Source organism: Rhizophagus irregularis, chromosome 2 (genome assembly GCF_026210795.1).
Source record: "Rhizophagus irregularis chromosome 2, complete sequence".
Lineage (NCBI taxonomy): Eukaryota > Fungi > Glomeromycota > Glomeromycetes > Glomerales > Glomeraceae > Rhizophagus > Rhizophagus irregularis.
In genome coordinates this window covers 4,003,854-4,025,877 of record NC_089430.1, presented here as the reverse complement: position 1 = coordinate 4,025,877, position 22,024 = coordinate 4,003,854, and the positions used below count along the sequence as shown (strand labels likewise).

General features: G+C 34.0%; 6 protein-coding genes across 6 annotated transcripts; 3 read left to right on the top strand and 3 right to left on the bottom strand.

Moving 5' to 3' along the window:
• Positions 1 to 13,203: 13,203 nt before the first annotated feature.
• OCT59_012239 (uncharacterized protein) lies at positions 13,204 to 13,718 on the top strand (the record flags this gene model as incomplete). Its single annotated transcript, XM_066134325.1, has 3 exons — positions 13,204 to 13,230; positions 13,290 to 13,368; positions 13,444 to 13,718. The coding sequence occupies 3 exons, from the start codon at positions 13,204 to 13,206 to the stop codon at positions 13,716 to 13,718; spliced, it is 381 nt and encodes a 126-aa protein (XP_065989601.1).
• Positions 13,719 to 14,166: 448 nt separating this feature from the next.
• OCT59_012238 (uncharacterized protein) lies at positions 14,167 to 15,060 on the bottom strand. The gene is made up of 4 exons (XM_025314858.2): positions 14,882 to 15,060; positions 14,684 to 14,812; positions 14,563 to 14,592; positions 14,167 to 14,491 (listed from the first exon to the last, which is right to left on the bottom strand). The coding sequence occupies exons 1-4, from the start codon at positions 15,041 to 15,043 to the stop codon at positions 14,303 to 14,305; spliced, it is 510 nt and encodes a 169-aa protein (XP_025184164.1). The 5' UTR covers positions 15,044 to 15,060; the 3' UTR covers positions 14,167 to 14,302.
• Positions 15,061 to 15,157: 97 nt separating this feature from the next.
• Positions 15,158 to 16,105, top strand: OCT59_012237 (uncharacterized protein). The gene has a single exon (XM_025323250.2). The coding sequence runs from the start codon at positions 15,194 to 15,196 to the stop codon at positions 15,683 to 15,685; it is 492 nt and encodes a 163-aa protein (XP_025184165.1). The 5' UTR covers positions 15,158 to 15,193; the 3' UTR covers positions 15,686 to 16,105.
• OCT59_012236 (uncharacterized protein) lies at positions 15,689 to 16,652 on the bottom strand (the record flags this gene model as incomplete). The annotated part of the gene is made up of 3 exons (XM_025309105.2): positions 15,689 to 16,293; positions 16,365 to 16,499; positions 16,564 to 16,652. 3 exons carry the CDS (start codon positions 16,650 to 16,652, stop codon positions 15,852 to 15,854), a joined length of 666 nt encoding a protein of 221 aa, XP_025184166.1. The 3' UTR covers positions 15,689 to 15,851.
• A 431-nt stretch (positions 16,653 to 17,083) lies between these two features.
• On the top strand, positions 17,084 to 18,618 carry OCT59_012235 (uncharacterized protein). Its single transcript, XM_025314859.2, has 7 exons — positions 17,084 to 17,275; positions 17,332 to 17,665; positions 17,746 to 17,828; positions 17,891 to 18,069; positions 18,145 to 18,268; positions 18,344 to 18,423; positions 18,540 to 18,618. Exons 1-6 carry the CDS (start codon positions 17,129 to 17,131, stop codon positions 18,380 to 18,382), a joined length of 906 nt encoding a protein of 301 aa, XP_025184167.1. The 5' UTR covers positions 17,084 to 17,128; the 3' UTR covers positions 18,383 to 18,423; positions 18,540 to 18,618.
• On the bottom strand, positions 18,508 to 21,617 carry OCT59_012234 (alpha-1,4-glucan branching enzyme; the record flags this gene model as incomplete). The annotated part of the gene is made up of 13 exons (XM_025329566.2): positions 18,508 to 18,740; positions 18,814 to 19,062; positions 19,134 to 19,365; positions 19,453 to 19,613; positions 19,692 to 19,864; positions 19,928 to 19,979; positions 20,070 to 20,283; positions 20,361 to 20,541; positions 20,611 to 20,790; positions 20,856 to 21,039; positions 21,105 to 21,217; positions 21,280 to 21,449; positions 21,520 to 21,617. 13 exons carry the CDS (start codon positions 21,615 to 21,617, stop codon positions 18,696 to 18,698), a joined length of 2,052 nt encoding a protein of 683 aa, XP_025184168.1. The 3' UTR covers positions 18,508 to 18,695.
• Positions 21,618 to 22,024: the final 407 nt, after the last annotated feature.

Here is a 22,024-nt window from a genome sequence, read left to right as displayed (position 1 = left end):
AAATAAAAAAGAAATATTGACCATTCTTTATTATACAATCTACAAAAGTATGAGATTAAAAAAAAAATATTATTAATTTATTTAAAAAAAAAACCTTAAAAAAACCTCGCATGCAAAATTAAAATTTTAGAACTATTCCTATATAAATATTTTTTTCTATATATTAACACTTTTTATTTGATTTTTAAAATGTAAACTGGATGATAAAATCTTATTTTTAATTATATGAGAGAATATACTTAATATACTTACATGAGATCCCAGAATTTGAGTATGTTTTTTTTAATTGTACGAGAGTTTAATAAGATATTTTTTTTTTTTTGGTACAGTCAACTCCCTTTATAGTTACTTCCTGTTATAGTCACATTCTACTATATAGTCACACCAGTTGAATGTTCAAAACACTTTATTATTAAAATCTATCTATATAGTCACAATCTATCTATAGTCACTATCACACCTATCCTCAAAAATCTTATATTAAAAAGAACCGTTTATAATCACAGTTATATAAAGAATATATTAAATAACTTGGCATCTAATAATCGTACAAAGATGTATCATAGCTTGTTAGAATCGTCTCACTGAGACGAATCGAATGGTGTTATTTTTATCCTTTTCCTTTGCTAATGTTTACGGCCAGACCACCCATTGCCTCTTATGAGACTAATCTTGGGTCTGTGTCCTATCATCTTCAATGGGCAACCATTATACCGAGTACTTAATTCCTCAGGTAACAGCACCACTATAGAAGACATCCCCCATCGGGCCATTATAGGCTGATCTGAAGCTAGGCCACACGCCGCCTACTCATCCTATACCCATTGCATGATACTGATACTCAATTTATTTAATGACCTTTAGAGAGCATCTACTTTCATGGAGGACTTTCGACAGGTAACATCAACCATCTAAGCACCCTTCCATACCACCATTTTAGGTACTAAGCCTCACTCAAAGCCACTACAGCCCGCGATTACCTAGCACCGATAGTACAGTTGTTTACCCCAAGTGGTATACTTTGTAGTGACCACTCGGACAGAAGTAGCAGGCTTCTGTCCCAGGCATCACCCCTTATGGTGGGTATCAACCACCAGGATCCACCAAGGGCCATAAGATCCGGAATCAAACCCCATAACCATGCTACCTGTTCTGTGCACGAACACCTTGGTTGGTCTAAGACCTAACAGAAGGTCAAACTACCACTAAGACATTGCACCCTCAGCTTTACCATCTAGGACGACCATCTAGCCATTACTGACCCCAAGTGGTATCGTGGAGTGACCACCTGAACAGGAAGTCCCCAAGGTATAGTAGTGACCTCAAGGACAGGACTGCGCACATACCAATGGCCTCATAGGAAACGTTAGAAGGACACCATGACCCTTAGTTGAAATGTGCGGCCTAACCGTACACACTAATTCACCATGATGCAGTCCAACTACACTAATCCCCGTACCTTCACGCTATTGGTTGTAGCGTCCGCAGTAAAATTCTTTTTATTTCCGTGGTCATGGGAATCGAACCTGCGACCTCACCATACTCAGGCTTAATGAGGGTCTCAGTGACTAACCACCGAGATAGGGTGACCAACCCTATTTTTATCCTTTTCCTGTGCAAACAGTCTTATGACTTTATCTTTTATTTATACTTTAGACTTCGAAAAGTAATCGAACAATATTACAAAAATAAGAAAATAAACTAATAAAAAATAAAAAGAGTAGCTTCACGACTCATACAAGTAAAGAAATCTAAACTAAAAAAATTTAAAGCAAAGAAAAACTGAACTATTACAGAATCGCATACCCCAACTTTACCCGAAGGCCAGTGTGAGTCAACTATCCAACATCCAAAAATCCAGTCCGTTACCAGAAAGAAATCCTAAGAGGTTGAACTGTTAAGCGGCGCAGAAAATCCAAGTGCGAGATCCAAGATCCACCCGAATTATAGAAGAGGATATCCAAGAAATCCAGGAATCCTGAGAAACTGACGCCAAAGAAGAGTTGTGTTGTTGTGGAGAAGTAGTATTAGGGAAAGAATTAGTAGATGGGCCACGTAATTTGGAAGCAGCCGAGATACCCTGCGACTCCTCCCAAGCATGGAAAAGAACATTCCGACACAGCCAAATTTCACCATATAATTCGACTTGGAAGTCATTAAGAAGGGGAGAAATAATCTTATATATAACAGAGAGAGGAAAGTGTTGATTCAAAAATGCCGTTAAATGCGCAGGCAACAATCCTCGAGTAAGCCAAAGACAGGATGAAGAAGGAGCATCATAGTTCCAACAATCCAAAGCAAAGAATTCGGTATGAAAGGAAATATCCAAAGATTTCAAGGATAGGAAAGAAGATAAACAAGAATCTCTAAATTTAATGACTTCAGACCGGTGTGTTAAACAGGGATTTAAATCCGGTAAAATATAAGGACAAGTCCAAAGATGATTCAAATCTTCAGGAGCAGAATTACACTGCGGACAGAGCCAGTCAGGAGAATATAAGTAAAGTTTGCGTTGTTGAAGAGTAGCTAAGGTAGGCAACATATCCAAAAGAAGTTTAATGCGGAAGACCCAAAATTCAGGATGACCATTCCTATGTGAAGCGAAACCTTTAATTTGTGAAAGGCAAAAATATATACCAGCCCAATCAAAAAGTGAAGGAGAACCAAGAGCAGTAAAACGCGCTAGTGAACAAAAAGATAAAAGAGCACGAGCATCTGCAATAGAGCGGAGAAAATGTCGAATATTCACGTCAATAGGCAAGGAGTTAAAAGTCAACAAGCATGGAGCATAACAAAATGTTGAAAGTAGAGTAGTGGGTTGTAAAGACGAATGAGCATCTTTTGCCAAAGAATCCGCTTGTATATTGTAGATATCATCGCCATGAGCAGGGACTTTAATCAATTCGACATTAAGATTACGATCCATGATAAGTTGTCGAATAGAAAGCCAAAGAAGATGATTAGGTTCTCGGAGCAACTTCGGTGAGAAAGGAGCATCAACAAACCGTGTCCATAGCGAAATTAACTGACTACAATCAGTATGAATAGAGATTGATGAATCACGGAAAAGGGCGTTCAATCCTAATAGAACAGCAGAAATTTCGGAACGCAAAGCGGAAGGAAAGTAAGAAGGGAGATGTATGGAAGAAGATTCCAGAACAAGTCCAACATCATCAAGAGCAATCCAAGCAGAAGTCATGGAAGAAGGCGAAGAATCATTGGCAGGATGGAACGAACCATCTGTGTACAAAGATTGCACAGAAAGTGGTAAGATAGTGTCATCAATTCTATCGATTCTATCCTTAAAGAGAGGAGAAAGAGCGGGAGACGCGTTTGAAAAATGAACAAGAGCCAAGGAAGTCGCATAACTCCATGAAGTAGATAGAGTAATGGGGAGGTAAGCCGCGAAAACTTTGGCGTTTCTGGTAGGATAGCCCACTGTATCCAATAGAGTTACATTAAAAAAGCATTTCTCGCTATTACAGTGTTGTCTGATGGCAGATTTCATGGATAAGACGGGAATGTTAAGAGCACAACTGGGACAAGGGTCATAGGATCGTTCATCAGCCGAGGTAGATACAGGAAGCCAATGAGACATAATAGCCGAGTTTTGTTTCTTGTAAGTGATACACACACGACCAACAGATAAAGTTTGAGTAGCAGAGTCAAGATTAATAGCCCATTGAGGATAAAAAGAATAATCTTTAACAGTATGATCTAATAAACAAGGAGAAGCTAAAGTAAAAGAAGAGTTAATAAAATATGAAGATAAAAGTAAAGTAGAAGAAGAAGAAGAGAGAAAATTATTATTGATAAAAGTAAACCAATTAGGGATCCGTCCTTTACGACCAACGATGCCAAGATAACGAAGGTCAGGCCAATTCATAAGATAACGTCCACAAGGAGAAACCAACTGAGCAAGCACAAATATATTCAAGTTTTTCCAAAGTTTCCAACTCGATTGAAAAATGGAATGAGGTAGAATAGATCGGAGTGGCAGAGCAGGTTGTAGATCATGCCTCGGAGGCCGGAAGGAAAGAGACCACGTGATGTTCAAACGCGAAGAAAACAATAACGAATTAAACAAAGTGTGCGTTCTCAAAGAAACGATCTGTGACCATGGTTCTAAGTTAATAGTAGTCGGGCAACTTTCAGCACCCAGATATCCTTGAAAATAGGAGATAGCATAAAGGGCAAAATCTTTGAAATCAGGATGAGTGAAAATTTTTTGCCAAGATGCAATATGGGAAGAAAGAAAGCGATAGAAAGCATTTTGAATCGAAAAGGGAAGTTTGAGAAATAACAGGGGCAACGGAGTAGTCGTAGCAAGACCAGCTTTTCTTCGAAGTACTGAAAACAGAGGCTTCGACAATTGATTGAATAGTACTTTCAGAGAAAAGGGTAGTTTGAAGACGAAATTCCAATCGCGGAAGAAGGACAGCATTGTAGAGATAGGCCACATGTTGTGCTAATAATTTCTTCGGTCCCAGGAGAGCTGCCATATCTTTAACCATGGAGCGCGCTTGTTTGAGAACAAAATCAGAAGAGGCGGATAAAGAAAACCAAACGCCTAAAAAGCGAAAGGAAGCATGCAAAGATAAAGAGGAAAGGGAAAGAGACAAATCAGAGACTAAAAAAGAAGGTGTAAGATCAAAAATAATCTTTGAAGAAGGGGAAGAAGATGAAAGAAGAACATATTTAGCTGAATTAGCTTGAACATTATTTAAAGTATAAAATTCAGCAGTAATAGAAAGTCGGTCTTCTATTCCAGATTTTGAAGAAGCAATAAGTGTAGAATCATCCATAAACGTTAAATGTGAAATTGGTAAAGAATGTTGTTCAAATTCAAGTGGAGAATAATTTAAAAGAGCTGAAGATTTTAAAATAAAAGGATCTCGTGCTTCTTGATTCAAAACAGTGAGTAAAGGATCCAAATAAATAACCCAAAGAAGAGGGGAAATGATTTCTGCTTGATCGATACCAACACGTACTCTATAAGCAGCTGTATCACCATGACAAGTAATTATCTTATTATTTCGTCGTGTAAAAAGATTTAAAATAAATCGCACTAAAAGTGCAGGGATATGTAACCTATCTAAAGCTAATTTAAGCATATTTAAATCCATAGAATCAAAAGCTTTAGAGATATCTTGAGAAACGATCCATAGTTCCTGATCATCAGTAGAGTCGTGTTTATGTTGATGGATAATCGCATCAAGCATTTTGATAGGGACATCAGTAGAACCACCAGGTAAGCCAGCAAAATTACCACCTTGGAGAACTTTATTATCAGCAAGAATGTTGGAGAGACGATTCGTGACGACCTTAACTACACATTTTCGAACTGTTTCCAGAAGAGTAATAGGTCGAGTGTTCTTAAGTTGAGCATCAAATTCGTGAGGTTTAGGAATAGGATAAACCACAGCTTCACGCCAGTCAGCAGGAATATCACCGCGAGAAAGGCAGGTATTGGCCAATAAAAGAGAGAAATCCAAGGCTTCACCGGACAGATGTTTAATCATCTCATAAGAAATTTTTGAAGGGCCGGAAGCTTTGTTATTTGGCATGGAGGAAATCACAGTAGACCATTTCATAGCGAAATAGGCGCCAAAACAGGATCTCTTCCCCTGCGTCACTGTGCAGCATTTTATATAGTGAAGCAGACACATTAGCAAGAGGAGTGTAAGCTTGTTGCCATCGGGCAGGAAATGAAATGATGGAAGAGTAACGGGTCAACGGAGGAGAAACAATTGATTGAAAATGAGAAATAGCAGCTTGTTTAATATCCGAAGGATCTGTTAAAAGAGTAGGAGTAGAGTCCAAAACGACCAAAACACGGTCAAGAACAATTGAACGTTTTTCTACTGATAAGGCAGAATCTATAAAGGTGCCGAGCGAGTTCAAAAAGTGTTCGTCACGTAGTGCAGTATAATATTCCACTGAGTCCGTAAGGTGTTGGGCGAATTTAGTAGATAAAAAGGCAGAAACTAAATTCTTCTGTGATCGTAAAAATGATTTAAATACAGATGCAGGGGTTGTAGAATAGGTAGGAACTGAGTAATCAGGGAGTAAGGATGCAAGATTTTCAAGATGGGAGGGCAAAGCGGCAGTCATTTGCGCAATCTGAATAGGCCGATTAGAACGACGAGTAGTAAGGCGATATAAAAATCGATCTAAAAACTTGTTAATAGCAATAAGTTTAGTTAATTCAGGAGAGTACGAATGTCGGTGTGTATTGGAGACTTTTTGAAAGGGTAAAGTTTCAATTGCAGCACTAATTATGGCAGCTTTCAATGCATGCCACATACGATCAAGAGAAAGAGAGGAGAAATCAAAATTAGGGTGATATTGTCTATCTAAATAAACTCCAAGAGAATCATCTACTTCAGTGGTAAAATTATTCCATTGTTCAACTGAAGTGGAAGCGTAAGAGAAAATAGTACGCAATTTTTTTTTTTGTTTAAGACGAGATTTAGCCAAGATAGCCAGGCAAGAACTGAAGTCAAAAACAGTTGTAAGAACTTTGTGATCGGTAAAAGGTCGATCAAGAAGACCCGGGCAAGTAACCACTTGTGAAAAAAGACCAGGAGCAGGGAAACCAGGTGAAGACCAGATATAATCCAGTCTCGAAGATCCATTATCATGAAAGAAGGTGGGATCAGGACCATTTGTAGAGGTGAGTGGCTTGATGATCGGTAAAAAACCGAGAAGAAAGCAAGCGAAGAAGCTTAAAATGATTAGGTGAATAATTAGAATGAGCGATTACATCAGCATTGAAGTCGCCAAGAATAACTACAAAATAATTATTAGCTCGGGCATAGTCGAGCCAAGAAAGAAGTTTGGCAATAAGATCATTGCAAATAGATTGATGAACAGAACCAGAAGGGGGATAATATATAGAAATAATAGAAATTTTAGTTTGATGAAAGAACAAATCTAATTTAAGAAGTCGACCGTTCCAAGGATCAATTGTTTGAACATGTTTATGAAGGGGATTACGTAACAAAATACTAACACCATCATGAGGGCGAGAAGAAGAGGATGAACAAGCCCAATAGGACTTAAAGTGATGTTGGGAGTGTTCATTTTTAAAAATAAATTTAGCATTTGAAGGGGAAAGACGCGTATCATTAATAGATAAAGCACCAAAAGAGGAGTGAAGAAAAAAATTAAGCAAATGTTGTTGTCGAACTGGAGAACATAAACCATTAACATTTAATTGACCAAATTTGATAAGGGGAGAGGGGTGAGGGGAAAAATTATGTTTATTGTTGTCCAACATTATTACACACTGATAAATCGGTAATAAAGAAGGGGGAAAAAGAGAACAATTATTGATTAGCTTGGCCTTGTTGCCGAGCTAAGATGAGGTTGTTTTGTTGGATTCCTTCTTTAATCGAGCCAGCCAAAGAGGCAACAGTATCGGAAAGAGAGGAGAGACGCTGTTCCATATCAATAGGGGAGGAAGGAGCGACGTTGGAAGGTGGAATGGGAGCAAAATGAGGAATCGGGGAAAAACCACTTGTTGATTGCAAAGGGGGAGAATTAACATCAACGAGGATATTATTATCAGTTCGATTCACTGTATCATCCCATCCTTGCATAGAGGAAGGGATGTAGGAAGGAGGTTTAGTGACAAAGGGGCCAGGAATAGGAGTACGAGCAGCCATAGCAGATTCCAAATTAGTGATGCGGCTGTTCATAGAAGCAAATTGTGTGGTAAGAAGGGCTAATTCTTCAACTACTTTTTCAAGAGCAGCACCAATAGATTTCCAATCAGTAAGCACAGTAGGAGGAGCAGGGTATGTAACATCCATGCCATCAGCATAGTGATCAAGTTCATTTGCATCAGGAATACCGCGACGTTGATTATTATTGTTGTTGTTAAGGTTGTCGCGATTCCATGGCCGATGTTGAGAGCGAGAACGAGATTGTTGTCGGTTATTAGGTCTGGATTTAGAACGATGGCGAGAAGCGTTGGTACGGCTTTGTCCATCATTATTGTTATCAGGGCGGGCAAAACGGTTATGTCGTTTAGCAGGATGAGAAGGAGGTAGATGCTTGTTATATAAAGCACGTAATTTATCATTAGATTGCCAAGGGCGAGAAGAGCGATTAGGTCTAGATGAAGAACCACATCGATCAGGGTTACAATTAGAGCGACCACATCGATGACAAAGAGAAGTGACTTCATCCGGAGAATGCCAGGTAAGGCCCAACTTTTCTTAAGGGCACATGAAATAGATTTAGCATTTTCCATAGCAGTTTCAGAGGCAAAATGGCAATAGGCGTAGGGTTTGGGATTGTAAGAATTCATAGAGAAGGGAACATTGATAGATTTAGCGGAAATTTCATCGGCAATTTCAGCAAGATCGACCGATATAGTACCACGCGGAAGACCGGCAAGTAAAGCAACATAAGTGCGTCTTTCAGCGCGTTGGTCAGGAGAGAAAGTAGCGGGGCAGATTCGCAAACAATGTCCTCCACAAAGGACGCCCCAGGTAGAGTTGAGGTTCTGTAAAGCACTAGTAGATTCAAACGTAATGTATGCAGTATGATAAAGTTTAGATAAACGGGTATGGCAACGAGTAATATTGCCGTAACGAGAAAAGGTACCACGCAAAAGAAGCCGTCAGGTTAGTTGTGTATATCGGTAACCAATTGGTAGGTACGCGCGCTGTTCAGCAGCCTTAATAGCCTGGGGATCATATGCATGGAAATGCAAGCCAAACAAAGAATCCATAGGGGAGGCTGTGGCCAGGGACGATGATTTTATGCGGCAATAAAACATGAATTATGTATGCAACAAAAGCAAAATATGCATTTTTAAGGTGCATATTTTTTTTACGATTATGTGCAAATTATGCACCAAAATTTATAATTATGTAAAATTATGCGCAGTTTTATTATAGTAAAAATCAAAAAAATTAAATTTTTGTATATAAAAAAATATTATTTATAATTAGAATTTCATTTATTCTTTATTTAAAAGTGTTATTGCGTAAATTTAAATCCCTATTCCTTAAATCCCAATTCTTCTAAATTTTAGCACCATTAAAGTACATCATACTTAATCTTTTAAGAGAATCTTGAGACAGGTTTTGACGATCACTGTCTAAAAGAGAATTATACATAGAAAAACTTCGTTCAACGGTACAACTTGAAATCGGCAGCCAAATGTAATCCATTGCAATATTAGAAAGGATTGGCAGTTGTGTTGCCTTATCTTCCCAATATCGATCCAATTCCATTTCACTTAAAAATTCGTTATCTAATCCACAATAAATTCCCCATTCTCGTAATAATTCATCCGATAGGTTGTCAAATTCTTTAATTATACTATACTGTCGAATGTTTTTTCGTAAAGCATCTCCAAAATGAATAAATTTGGGATCAAATACTTGACATGCATAGAAAAGTGGCCGAGCTGGATGATTAGGAATATGTGCAGTGAAGCTTCGACTTATAAGCTGCTTCAAATGCTGCTCGAAAAATGGAATAGAATTCATGTGTATTAAATCGGAGACTATTAATTAAGTTTTCTAAGAAAAGACCAAAATCATTTGAATTCCTATATGTTTCGATATATGCAGTAAGTTGTTGAAGGCGTAATTCTACAAAAGGAAAAACAGGTTTTTTTAATTGTTGGAAAAAATCAAGATCTTGAACAAATTCTTTAGCATAAGAGGAAATGAAATTAAGGTAAATTGTAATGACTCCCAATTCCTTTTCATTTTCCAAGCAAGAATTAATAGCAGCCAAAGTGTTGTGTTTCTTATCATTATTGAATTCTTCTTTAAAAAAAGAAGGCCAATAGATAATATGATCCTTTGCATATGAAACCATCCGAAACCAAGAGTTCCAACGCGTTTTGTTATATAAAGGAATTTTGCATGGTGAGGGAATTCCATGCATTTTTAAATAAGCCAGGTATCGTCCTCTTCGGGAAGGAGAATTAACAAAAACCTCTTTAATTTTATCCAAAAAACATTTTAAAGTATTAAATTGAGGTAATGTTCTCCACATATCCCTTTAATTTTATATAGAAAAGAACAAATCCTTTTTTATTAATTAGAACTTTTTTATATTAGATTGTACAAACACTTTAAACAAGAAAATTAATGCAAAATAATTAAAAAGAAAAAAGAAAATATCGACCACTATGTAACCATAATTATTATTATGATGAAATTCGCCTCCTCTTACAATAAAAATAATGTCTACCAGCAGCTTACATACCCGATAAGATTTATAATATGTGCACAACACGGCACATGAATTAACTGAGGCATTAATGGAGACAGAACTTCACGATGACATTTTTTCATGTACGCGGCTGAATCTGAAAGAAATAGGCATGGCAAATTGAAGGATATATTAAAGTGAGTAAGAATGGTTGTGAGAACTTGTCCCATTGTGGTATTATTTACACGTTCAAGAAAATCAACTGAAACTAATTTTGTTTCATTATGATAACAAAAAAGGGTGTTGACAACACTCCGAGCACAATCATCAGTAGTTTCATCCATAATTATAGCCACAGGTTTTGAATCAAAAAGTAATTTAAGTGACTGGAAGTGTTTATCAAAAACGCTAGGTAGGTAATTTTGTCTGAGAGTAGGAGCTTGAGGAATGGAACCTCCATTTTTAACGTGTTTTTTAAAAAATAGAAGTAGTGAATTGACTTTTTCAAGAGGAATGTCTGCTGTTGCAAACGCTTCTATAAGGTCTTCAATAAGTTGTTTTTTGATTCTGAAACTGCCTGAGTAGATGAAAGGGTAAGTTGTTGTGTTTTATTCTGGCTTTCTTCTTGACTTCTTACGTTAAAAACGTGTTTCTGACTTTTACAATGATTATCTACAGTAGATTTACGCTTCCAGTCTATAGAAATATTGCAATGATTGCAAAAGAGAACATTGTCATCTACTCGAAAAATATCTTTATATTCATTACATCTAGTATAAACTGATGAGGTTTTTTGTTTTTTTGGCATTGCGAAAGAAAAAAAGATGATCGAACTGATAATCCGTAGCAAATTAAATATGTTTTACTGCGGATTATGCGCTCTGATATGGGATAATTTAAATTATGTGATTTTATGATGCGATCAACTTAAATTATGCATTTATCGCATAATTATGCATTTAACGTGAAATTATGTGATTGCATAGAATCATCGTCCCTGGCTGTGGCGTTGTCAAGATCTTCCTTTTTTCGGAAGTGGACGATGATCCTCTTCAAATCGTTGGATCCACTACACGTGGCACGACTACCATAAGAGGAGAACAAGAAAAGTTGTCGATCAACCGCGTCGCACGCGTCGTGGTTCGAAGCGAAATGATTCCAAAAGCCATCAACGTCATTAGGAGCGGCCAAGGCGTAGAAAAGTGTAGGTTGAGATTGTACTGCAGCTTGGGACGCGTCCGGAGAGGCAGCACGTTCAGGGAAAGAGACTGCGGGAGTAATTTCAGGGCTTTTGCCTTTATCGTTGTTGGTAGCAGGGGCGTGTTGCGAAGCATCGAGAGAGGAGGTATCGGGTTGAGAAGGTATCTCAGCGGAAGTTGTCTCAACAGGGCCAGGAGGCGTGAGAGGTTTATCAACATCCATGACAGAGTTTTCAGCACTGACTCTGGTACGTTTATTAGTAGAGGTGGTCGAAGGTGGAGTGTTCGAAGGGCCAGACATAGAGGAACCTTGACCAGAAACGTTGCCGGTTGGAGAGCTAGAGGCAGGACGTTTAGATGTAGTATCTTTGTTAGACTGGTTATTTTTCTTTTTGTTATCTTTACCCATTTGTAAAGTGTCGTAGTAGTTATCTAAAATAAAGAAATTATAAAGAAAAAGTAATAAAAAACTCCGAAAAAATTTTTTATTTTTTCGTAAATATTGTCAAGTGAGCAGAACGGGAGAGAGTTTTATTTTTTTTTTTTATCCTTTTCCGATCACTGGCTGACGAGTTATTCAACAAAATGTTAAACATCGGCATTATAATATTTCTTGATTTACGTTTACTGCGCCATTTAACATTTTGCTAGATTTCTCGGTACCTAGTGATTGTAAAAAGACGATTTATAGCTCGTTGGAATCGCCTCATCGAGACGAATCGAATGGTGGTAAGCACATCTCTCTGTGATTAATATTGACGGAGTTACTACTTAAAAACCATTTAATATTTTTTAATTTCGGAATTTGATCTAGTGATTAGATTTCGATGTATCTTACACCATTAGATTCGTCTTATCAAGACGAATCGAATGGTAGTAAGATCGTCTTTCTAGGATCAATATTGACAGAGTTATTACACAAAAACCATTAATATTTTTTTAATTTCGGAAATTAATCTAGTGATTGGATTTCGACGTATTTTATACCATTAGAACCGTCTCATCAAGACGAATCGAATGGCGGTAAGATCATCTCTCTACGATTAATATTGGCGGAGTTACGATACAATAAAGTTTTAAGTATAATTCTGGCTAAAATTATGTTAATTTTTGGCCGGAATTATGATATACAAATATAAGAAATTTTTTATATAGTCACATCTCTTTATAATCACCAAATATGGACTGTTCCAAATGTGTGACTATAAAGAGAGTTGACTGTACATCACAAAAATTCAAAAATTGTGAAAGTTCATATTTGTTTATTTCGTATTTATTTATATAGATTATAATTAGCATCAATTTAACCAATTTAGCAATGAGACGATACTATTTTAGTAATCTATTTTTAAACTTTAACTAATTAAGTTATGAGATGATGATTATTTATATTTTACATGTGGTATTGCATTATTCTATTAAAAATATTCATGGAAAAAAAAATTTTTCATCGTTATGAAAAATAAAAATAAAAATAAAAAATGTTTAGCATAAAAAGTTTTTAAAAATCATAACAATTAAAATTTGAATAAAATGAAAGAAGAAAGCATATATCCACAAAGTCCTTTCATTAAATATTTGATAGCAAAAGAACTTTCCATTACAAAATTATAAAAGAAGGAACATATCCTCTTGGTAAACAACTTTGTTATACTAAAAAATTAAAACATCCAATTCCTCATAATTATGTTGTTAAAACTAAATATGAAAAAGCGGATTATGTTGTAAATGTTCAATTGAATATGTGGAGTCAAAACCTTTATTTAAAGTTTGTTTTGGTACAAATTTTACAAGTGAAGTACAATCCTCAGAATTTTCAATGGATGCTGCTTGCAAATACTATCAGGTAATATTTATTAAAGGACTTTTTTATTGCAAATACTTAAAATTATTTTAAATTATTAGGAGTTTAAAGAAGGTAGTACTACTAAAATATCTGGCTCTTTATTATTTGGTCTTAAATTATCAAGTGTTGAAAAAATACGTAAAACAATATCTCTAGATAAAATTCGTCCACTTACTAAGCTTAGTAACACTACAAAATGACGCAAAATATTAGGCCTATCACAACATATATTAAATGTTGTTGAATCAGAAAAAGAAAATACATTTCATAAGACGGACAAAATAAAACTTAAGCAAGTAACATTTCAAACTTGCAATGATGATGTGTATAGTGTTAATTTTGGGCAATTAGATAAAGTTAAAAAAACAAAAAGAATTGAAGTAGTAGTTAAATCATTGGATAAGGGACATGTTTCTAGAGAAGCATATCGATCTATAGCAAAAATTAAACCAAATATTCCACGTGAAGGAGATGTATATAATATCTAACAAAAAATAAATAGTGAAATGAAAAAAATGATTCCATTAACACTTGTTGATTTGCTACAACCAACTGATTTTGTATTAATTATAGAAAACCCAGATATTATAGATAATACCATTGTCATTAACATGTTGGAATCAGTAGGAAAAGGTGGACAATGACGTATAACAAACATTTTAAATTATATTATTCCATTTTACATTAAACGGGAAATTTTAATTCCAGGAAAATCAACGTTACATATTCGAATTTCAGGTGATGGCCAGTAGTACACTACTTATATAAACAATATATTTTTTAAAACTTTAAACCAAAATATATAATAACATAAAAAATTATAATAATGTTTTTTTAATAAAGTACTGCATTCACTTTTAGTTTACAAATTTTACATTATGATTTTTCTTTAAAAATCCAACATTTGCAATTAATTCTCAAAAGTAATAAAGCATTAAAATCATAAGAAGTAACCCTGATATTCAAGGTTATTGTCTCTTAAATAAAAATTTGGATTTATTTTGAATAAACTACATGCATTTTTTGTAATTTGAACCATTTTTTAGCTTTTTAGTGTAATTATTTTAATCAACTATATTTTACAAACATCACCCACACATTCTCTACCACCTTCTTTAATATCATTTTGCATATTTAACTTGTGCCTTGCTCTTACTAATTTCACAAATTCCGAATATCCTCCAATAAATTCATACTTACCCGGGCTACATCCTTCATAAATTAAGGGAGATGATGTGTGATTTTTTGATTTAGGAATTAGCTTAAGAAAAAATAAAATAAATGAGTGAAAACAAACAGATATACACCGACACAGAGAATTGAATAACTTACCGAATGAAGGTCCTTTATTTTGTCGCTCCACTTGTTTAATTTGATTTCGTGATCATTCAATAAATTCAAGAAGTTAGTGTTTAAAGAAAATCAAGTAAATAATTTTATTAAACATATTTACGGTTTCCTTTTTATGCGCGTCGACGCTAACTTGAATACGTGTATCAGCATTTTTGTTAAAAGAAGGATCTTTCAACTTATAACCTAATTCTACTGCAGCACTAAAATATGAACAATTGATAAATCCTTCCTAAATTTACAATAAAAGGATTTATAAAAGTCAGTTAAGAAATTACGTAAAACTTTATTATTAACTTACGATATGGTAACAAATATTTGAAGGAACAGACTTAGTGTTTGAAGAAAAGAAATAATTCATTGTTAAAGTGAGAAAATATGGTTGAAAATTATTATGATGATAAATTTTGCGAGTTCCAAGACAATTTCGAAACTGTAAAAGACGAAGAACGAAATGGTTCATACTGTAAGAGGCAGAACAAGAGAAAATCTAATCTGCTAAAATTTTCATAAAGATTAAATGTAACACAGCATATAGTGGCTTAGTTGCCAAATATAAAAACGATTGTGGATGTTTGGGAGTATTTATTTGTTTTTATTCGAAAATAATACAATGGCCGCTTCAGATCTTCAAACGGCGGCACAACTTTTACAACAAGAACAAGACTTCCAATTTCTTGCTTTTGATTCAACAATTGCTTTAGAACTTGGTCTTTTGATTATCAAAACTGCTCAACAAAAAGGAATTCCTGTAGTAATTTCTATTAAACTTAATGGACATCTTTTATTTCACTATTCTATGCCTGGAACATCACCAGCAGATGTAGAATTGGCAAGGAAAAAAAGTAATGTCGTTAGTGAATTCCGTCATTCTTCTCTTTATGTAGGAGAATATTTAAGCCAGCAAAAAGGAGAAATATATTTTGTTGATGAAAAAGAATACGTGGCACAAGGTGGTGCTTTTCCATTGATTGTTAAAGGTGTTGGTGTCGTAGGATCAATTACTGTTAGTGGATTGATACATACGGAAGATCATGATCTTGTCATTGGATGTCTAAAGGAATTCTTTGGATTAGAAAAAGAAGGAAAAAACAAAGTTGAATAGATTATGGGCTTAAGAACTTTATTTGTTTATTAAGTTGTAAAAATGATAATTCGGAGTGTGGCAGTTATAAATAAAAATATTCGTTTGGATATAATTTTTAATATATTTTTCAGTATAAAATATAGAAATATTATAAGTAATAAGGCACGTATAACTGAAGAAATTTTTATTTTGGCCTTACTTCTTCAGCTTTTTTCTCAATTTCTTTTTGGTAATTAAGTATTTCAAATAATCCAATAGGTGTCTCAGATGATTTCCATTCATCAGCAAGTCTTTCTTCTTTAAAAAAAATTTCAGCAACTTTGGCATCAACTTCTTTATTTGTTGCTCCACCAATAACGCACAATAATAAAGATGATTCACCAAATGACAAAGATTGTTGCCTCCAACCATAATAAAAATCTTTATTACGTTCTTTGGAGTCTGTGTATCGTACATGGTGTAGTTTTGCGAGTGATTCAATATTAATTTTTTCACCAACTTTATATGTTAATAATAAATCTACTAAAGTCTTATCGACATTTACATGATCGCCAATCGCGGCATCTTGACGAGATAAAGACGCGTCGTGTTCGAGAATACCATGTCTTTGAAGATCACTTAAAGACCTGTTTTAAAATTAATCATTTAAGTGTAATTGAAAAATATAATTTTTCATCAATATAAGAAAATTTCATACATTTTTTGAAATAATTTTCCGTACATAGTAAAAGCGCCAAGCGTTTGTACTGAAGCAAAAGCTCTGCTGGTATTAAAACCTTTATTAAGAGCTTCAATTAATTCGGACATAGAGAAATCTTTTCCACTTCTTGGACTATAGAAAAAGAATAAAATATTTACCATGTGTGTGTATATATAAAATTATATAATAAACTTACAGGAAACCATGATTAGCCAAACAGTTAAGGGCAGGACAAGGTGACCTTACGTCATTTTCACCAGGAGGTCTATATTCAGGATGAGACATATTTGAAAGAAATAAAATAATTAATTTAGCATCCATAATTAGAAGTTATTTATACCTAAATTTAGCAATACTATCATTGATGACGTAATATTTTAGTTGGTACGCACAACTCACTAGAGACATCCGTTTGAATTTTCGGTAAAATTAAAAAATTTTAGAATAAATATTCTTTGCTAGTCATATTTATTTCGATTTTATACAGTACAATGATAATGAGTATGATATGACCCTCGTTGTATGTATGGTATGGTCAAGAATTTTAATATGAAAGTAGGACCATACATACCAATTTTTAGTACCATACGTCCATACCTTATATACAATGGAGATCATATCACTCATTATCTATATTATCGATTTTATATATAGCAATAGATTCACTATTAAATTCTATCCATAAATCTGAACGATCTTCCGTACGTACGTCAGTCGCACATCTGATTCTTTCGGATCAGCATTTTTTTTTTATCACAAAAATGAATTCGATACTTCCATCACAAATTAAAAATAAAATTAAGAGAGAAGAAGTCCATGCTAGACAACGACAAGAGAAAAATCGCCGAAAATTGGAGCTTAGACTTCAAAGGCGAAAAGAGGAAGCAGAAGATCCATCCAAAAAAGAGGTATGCCTTTCAACTCTATATACAAAGTTTCATTTTAATCTTAATTTGATTTTTAGGAACGCTTAGCAAAGAATGTTCCTAAAACGCTTGAAAATACACGAGAATTTGATGAGACAATAGTAGATGCTGAAGATACTGAAGTATTTGAAGACGAAGCGTCAGATGAATTTTCTTCATATTTCAAAGGAATATCACCAAAGATGCTTATTACTACTAGTAAAAGACCGTCAAAATTTACATATGAATTTGCCTCTGAATTAATTGATATATTTCCAAATAGTCAATTTGTTAAAAGGGGAAGTAAATTTTCTATCAAACAAATTATTGGATTTTGTACGAATAGAGACTATACAGATGTCCTAGTTGTTAACGAGGATAAGAAAGTTCCATGTAAGCATTCTATTATTTCAAATGAAACTTTTCTTTTTTAAAAGAAATACAACGTAATAATTTAACAATTTTTCGATTAGATGCTATTACTTTGATACATTTGCCAGATGGACCTACAGCATACTTTAAATTAACAAGTATAAAGCTTAATCACGAAATTCAAGTATGATAATCAATTCGTAAATACCGTCTTTGCATTAATATATTAACTTTAATTTATTATAGGGCCATGGAAGATCTTCATGTCATAAGCCTGAGCTTATTTTAAACAATTTTAATACGAGATTAGGTCATACAATTGGAAGGTGGCTTCAAGCATTATTCCCTCATGTACCGGAATTTCAAGGAAGACAGGTTGCCACTTTTCATAATCAAAGGGATTTCATATTTTTTAGGCGACATAGGTAATATTATTGAAATAAAACTATGATTTATAGAATATTTTTTTTTTTAAAAAAAAAAATGTATTTCATATTTAGATACGTATTTAAGAGTAAGGATAAAGCTGAGTTACAAGAAATTGGTCCGAGATTTACGTTAAAACTTAAATGGTTACAAAGAGGAGCCTTTGATAAAGATGGGGAATATGAATGGATGTTTAAGGTGTGCATTTATCATAATGGATTTTATTTGTTTATATTAATGTTTAATTGTTTTAATTATGGATTCTTTAAATAGCCGGATCTGGAAACGAGTAGACGACGATTTTTCTTATAATTGATAAATACTTTTTCAATTTTGGACAAAAAAAAATAATCGTACGTAAGTTTTTGAATATTACTATTGTTTTATCTTTTCTCAATTGGAATAGGGGATGATAATATTGTGAAAATAGAATTTTTTTGGTGCAAAATGCTAATATCACTGGTTATAGGTCTCACAGTAAAGGATGGGAATTCCCCGGTTTAAAAATTTAGCAAAATTCTTAAATAAATGTTCTGAAGTTTTATTTTAATAATTTAATAATTTTTGATTAAGAGGTTTTAACATAACCCATCAAAAAATAATCCTATCGCATAAATTTCATTATTTAACAATGAGACAAAACGAGAGCAACTCTACACGGAATATATACCTGTAATAAACAAACAATGTTAATTGCTAAGGTGTTGTAACATCAATAAGAGAATAAGCAATTAAGCCTTTACCTGAATATAATTCTTTCTTCCGTCCCATTCATGTGGTTGTGAATGATATGATATACTTTCATCAATCCTATCATGACCCCCAAATATCTTGCGATCAGTATTAAGGGCAATCGAATATTTTCCCGCCCATTCAGTTCCAATTTTATAATCAGCAAAAGATTGAGTTGGGTGAAAATTAAAAATCCAAAGTAAATTTCCTCTCTCAAAGGCTACTAATTTATTTTCATTATGTTTTAGAGAAATATATGCCTTTTCGAGAATGAAATTGTATAAGTAAGTAATCACCCATATCAAAAAAGGAAATAATAAACTTAATTTACCTGTGGCGAACTTAACCATCCATATTGTTCCTCTAAATGTTGCATTGCTTTATCAAACTCATTTAAATATTTATATCTTAACAAATCATCGTCTACTACATTCCATTGTCTTCTAGCATAATGGAACGAATTATTGTTTCCAGCTCTGGGAAAGTCCAACCATTCCGGATGTCCAAATTCATTTCCTTCAAAGTTTAGATAACCTTCACCGCCAAGGCCATGTGTAAGCAATCTAATAATTGAAGATTACTTTGTTTAAAAAGAAGAAAAAAAAAAGAAAAATATTAGGAGGATTTATTATCGGACCAATAATATATACCGAATCATTTTATGTAAGGCCAAACCACGATCAATGATTGGAGTAAGTGGAGTCATGTCCGACATATGCGTGTACATTTCCTTGTCCATTAACCAGAAGGCAAGTGTTTTGTCGCCTACAAGAGCTTGATCGTGAGATTCAGCGTAGGCAATAGTTTTTTCCTATGAACATTCCACGATACAAATAAATTCGTTAACAAACTTCAAAATTCTGCGTTATTAACTTCTTTAAATGCGTACCATATGTCTTCTGTTAGTCAATGTCCAACAAATATTACCCATGTCCCAATCATCATCACGTTGTTCTTTCAATAATTTAATCCACATATCGGGAATGGCCATGGCTAATCGGTAATCAAAGCCAATCCCTCCCTCTTCTACTGGTAGACAGAGACCAGGCATTCCAGATACGTCTGAGGAAAATTACGATTTAATATTTTTCTATCAATTATTAAATGGGAAAAAATTTTTCTAACCTTCTGAGACTGTAATTATACGGGGATAAAGCTTGTGAAGCATGTCATTTGCCTATTAAATTTAAGATATTGATTAAAAAATATAAACTTGCAAGAATGCAAATTTTTTTTTTTAAAAAAAAAGAAAGAAAATACAACTCACCAACATTAAATAAACGACTCCTCCTTCATCCACAGTATCGCCAAAATATTCGTGATAACCACCGGAAAATCCCGTCCCGATGCCATGATGATGATACATCATACTAGTGACTCCATCAAATCTAAATCCATCAAATCTATATTCTTCCATAAAGAAGCGAAGATTTGAAAGTAAAAATCGAAGTACCTCCCAATGACCATAATTGAACAATCGACTAGTAAATCAAATGAAGTATTGTTGAGAATTTAAAGATAGTAAGAATAGTTAGAAAAATAGCCAACGGGTTATTACCTATCCCAAAGGTCATGTCGGCCTTTTCCTCCTTCATGGAAGTAACAATGATCCGACCCGTCAAACATGTTCAACCCATCTAGCACGTTCTTGCATGCATGAGAATGAACAACGTCTAATAGCACATACAAACCCATGCCATGGGCAGTATCAATGAGTCGCATCAACTCTTCAGGCGTACCTGATATCAAAGGAGTCGTCAATATTTATGAAGGCGCTAAATGTCGATTATTAATATATGATTGTTTACCGTAACGACTGGATACACCAAAGAAACTTGTCACTTGATATCCGAAGGATGCATAATATGCATGTTCCATGATAGCCATCAATTGAATAGCATTATAACCCAGGTCTTTGATACGCTTCAACACGTTATCCGTGAATTCATTATAAGTTCCAACACGCCCTTCATTTGTAGAAATTCCCACTAAAACAAAAAGTGTGTTAAATTCCAAAAGTTTTACGAATGAGTGTAGCAGGTTAACTACGTACCATGGGCTTCATAAATTCTTAAACTTGTTGGTTTTTTTGGGGAGTTATTTTTCCATTGATATTTTTGAGGTGGGTTCCAAAAGATGGCATCATATGCAAGACTTACATTTAAATCTTGTGTAACTCGTTTTATCCAGGCTGGAAGACGATCGATACATTCGCCTTCTGGTGTAGTCATGGAGATCTATTTATAGAAAGATGATTATTTAACAAAATTTCATTGAGAATGATCGGATACAATATACTTACTTTTATTTTAGTATTGTGAGGAATAGTAGGAATACCATTTTTGGCAGGGATATGAACTTCCCAAACACCAAAAGAATCCTTCTTCATTGGATGTTTAGACCTATCCCAATCATCTGAAACAAAACTAAACTTACTATAGGATGTTGTTATGTACTTAAATTAAATATAGACTCACTAAATTCGCCAATCAAACTTGCAGCAACGGCATTAGGTGCCCATTCGCGGTATATAATATCGCCATTTGGTAGTACATTGAGACCAAAACGTTCGTATCCACGCGAAAATTTATCATAACCACCTTCATTTTGGTTGATTTCTTTTACCCATTTTTTATATGATTCAAGTCTATTTCAAATATTTTTTTTTTAAATTAAAATATAATTATAGTCAAGGAATTAAATGAATTTACACAAACCTGCGTTTAATTGCGGGAGCAAAAGGTTTTAACCAAGGATCAATTTTACAAATACCAGGCTCATAATTTTCTTGACTTATCATTTCTGTAGGGGACATTTTAGTTAATTGGAAAGTAAGAAAAAGAGTTTGTTCTTAATTAAAGCTTAACGTAACTATTTATATATAAAAAAAAATGGGATATAGATATACAAAAAAGTTAAAATGGATACAAATTAATGTACGTGGGCGTATATAAAAAGAATTGAAAAGAATGAAAGAAAAGGCGTTTTTAGATTTTCGAAGTTATTTTATAGTAAGCGTATCTTAACACTGAAAGCGTGGGATAACTATTAACTTTAATTTACTTTAATTGGAGATTTACATATTAGTTTATACTAAAATTAGGAATTGCACGAGTTAAACTTTATGTCATGAAATTCACGTTCAAATCATAGCCCATCATCATTTCATCATATTGGAAGATATAATGATATCTGATACTAAGATATCGGCGCAGTAAATCA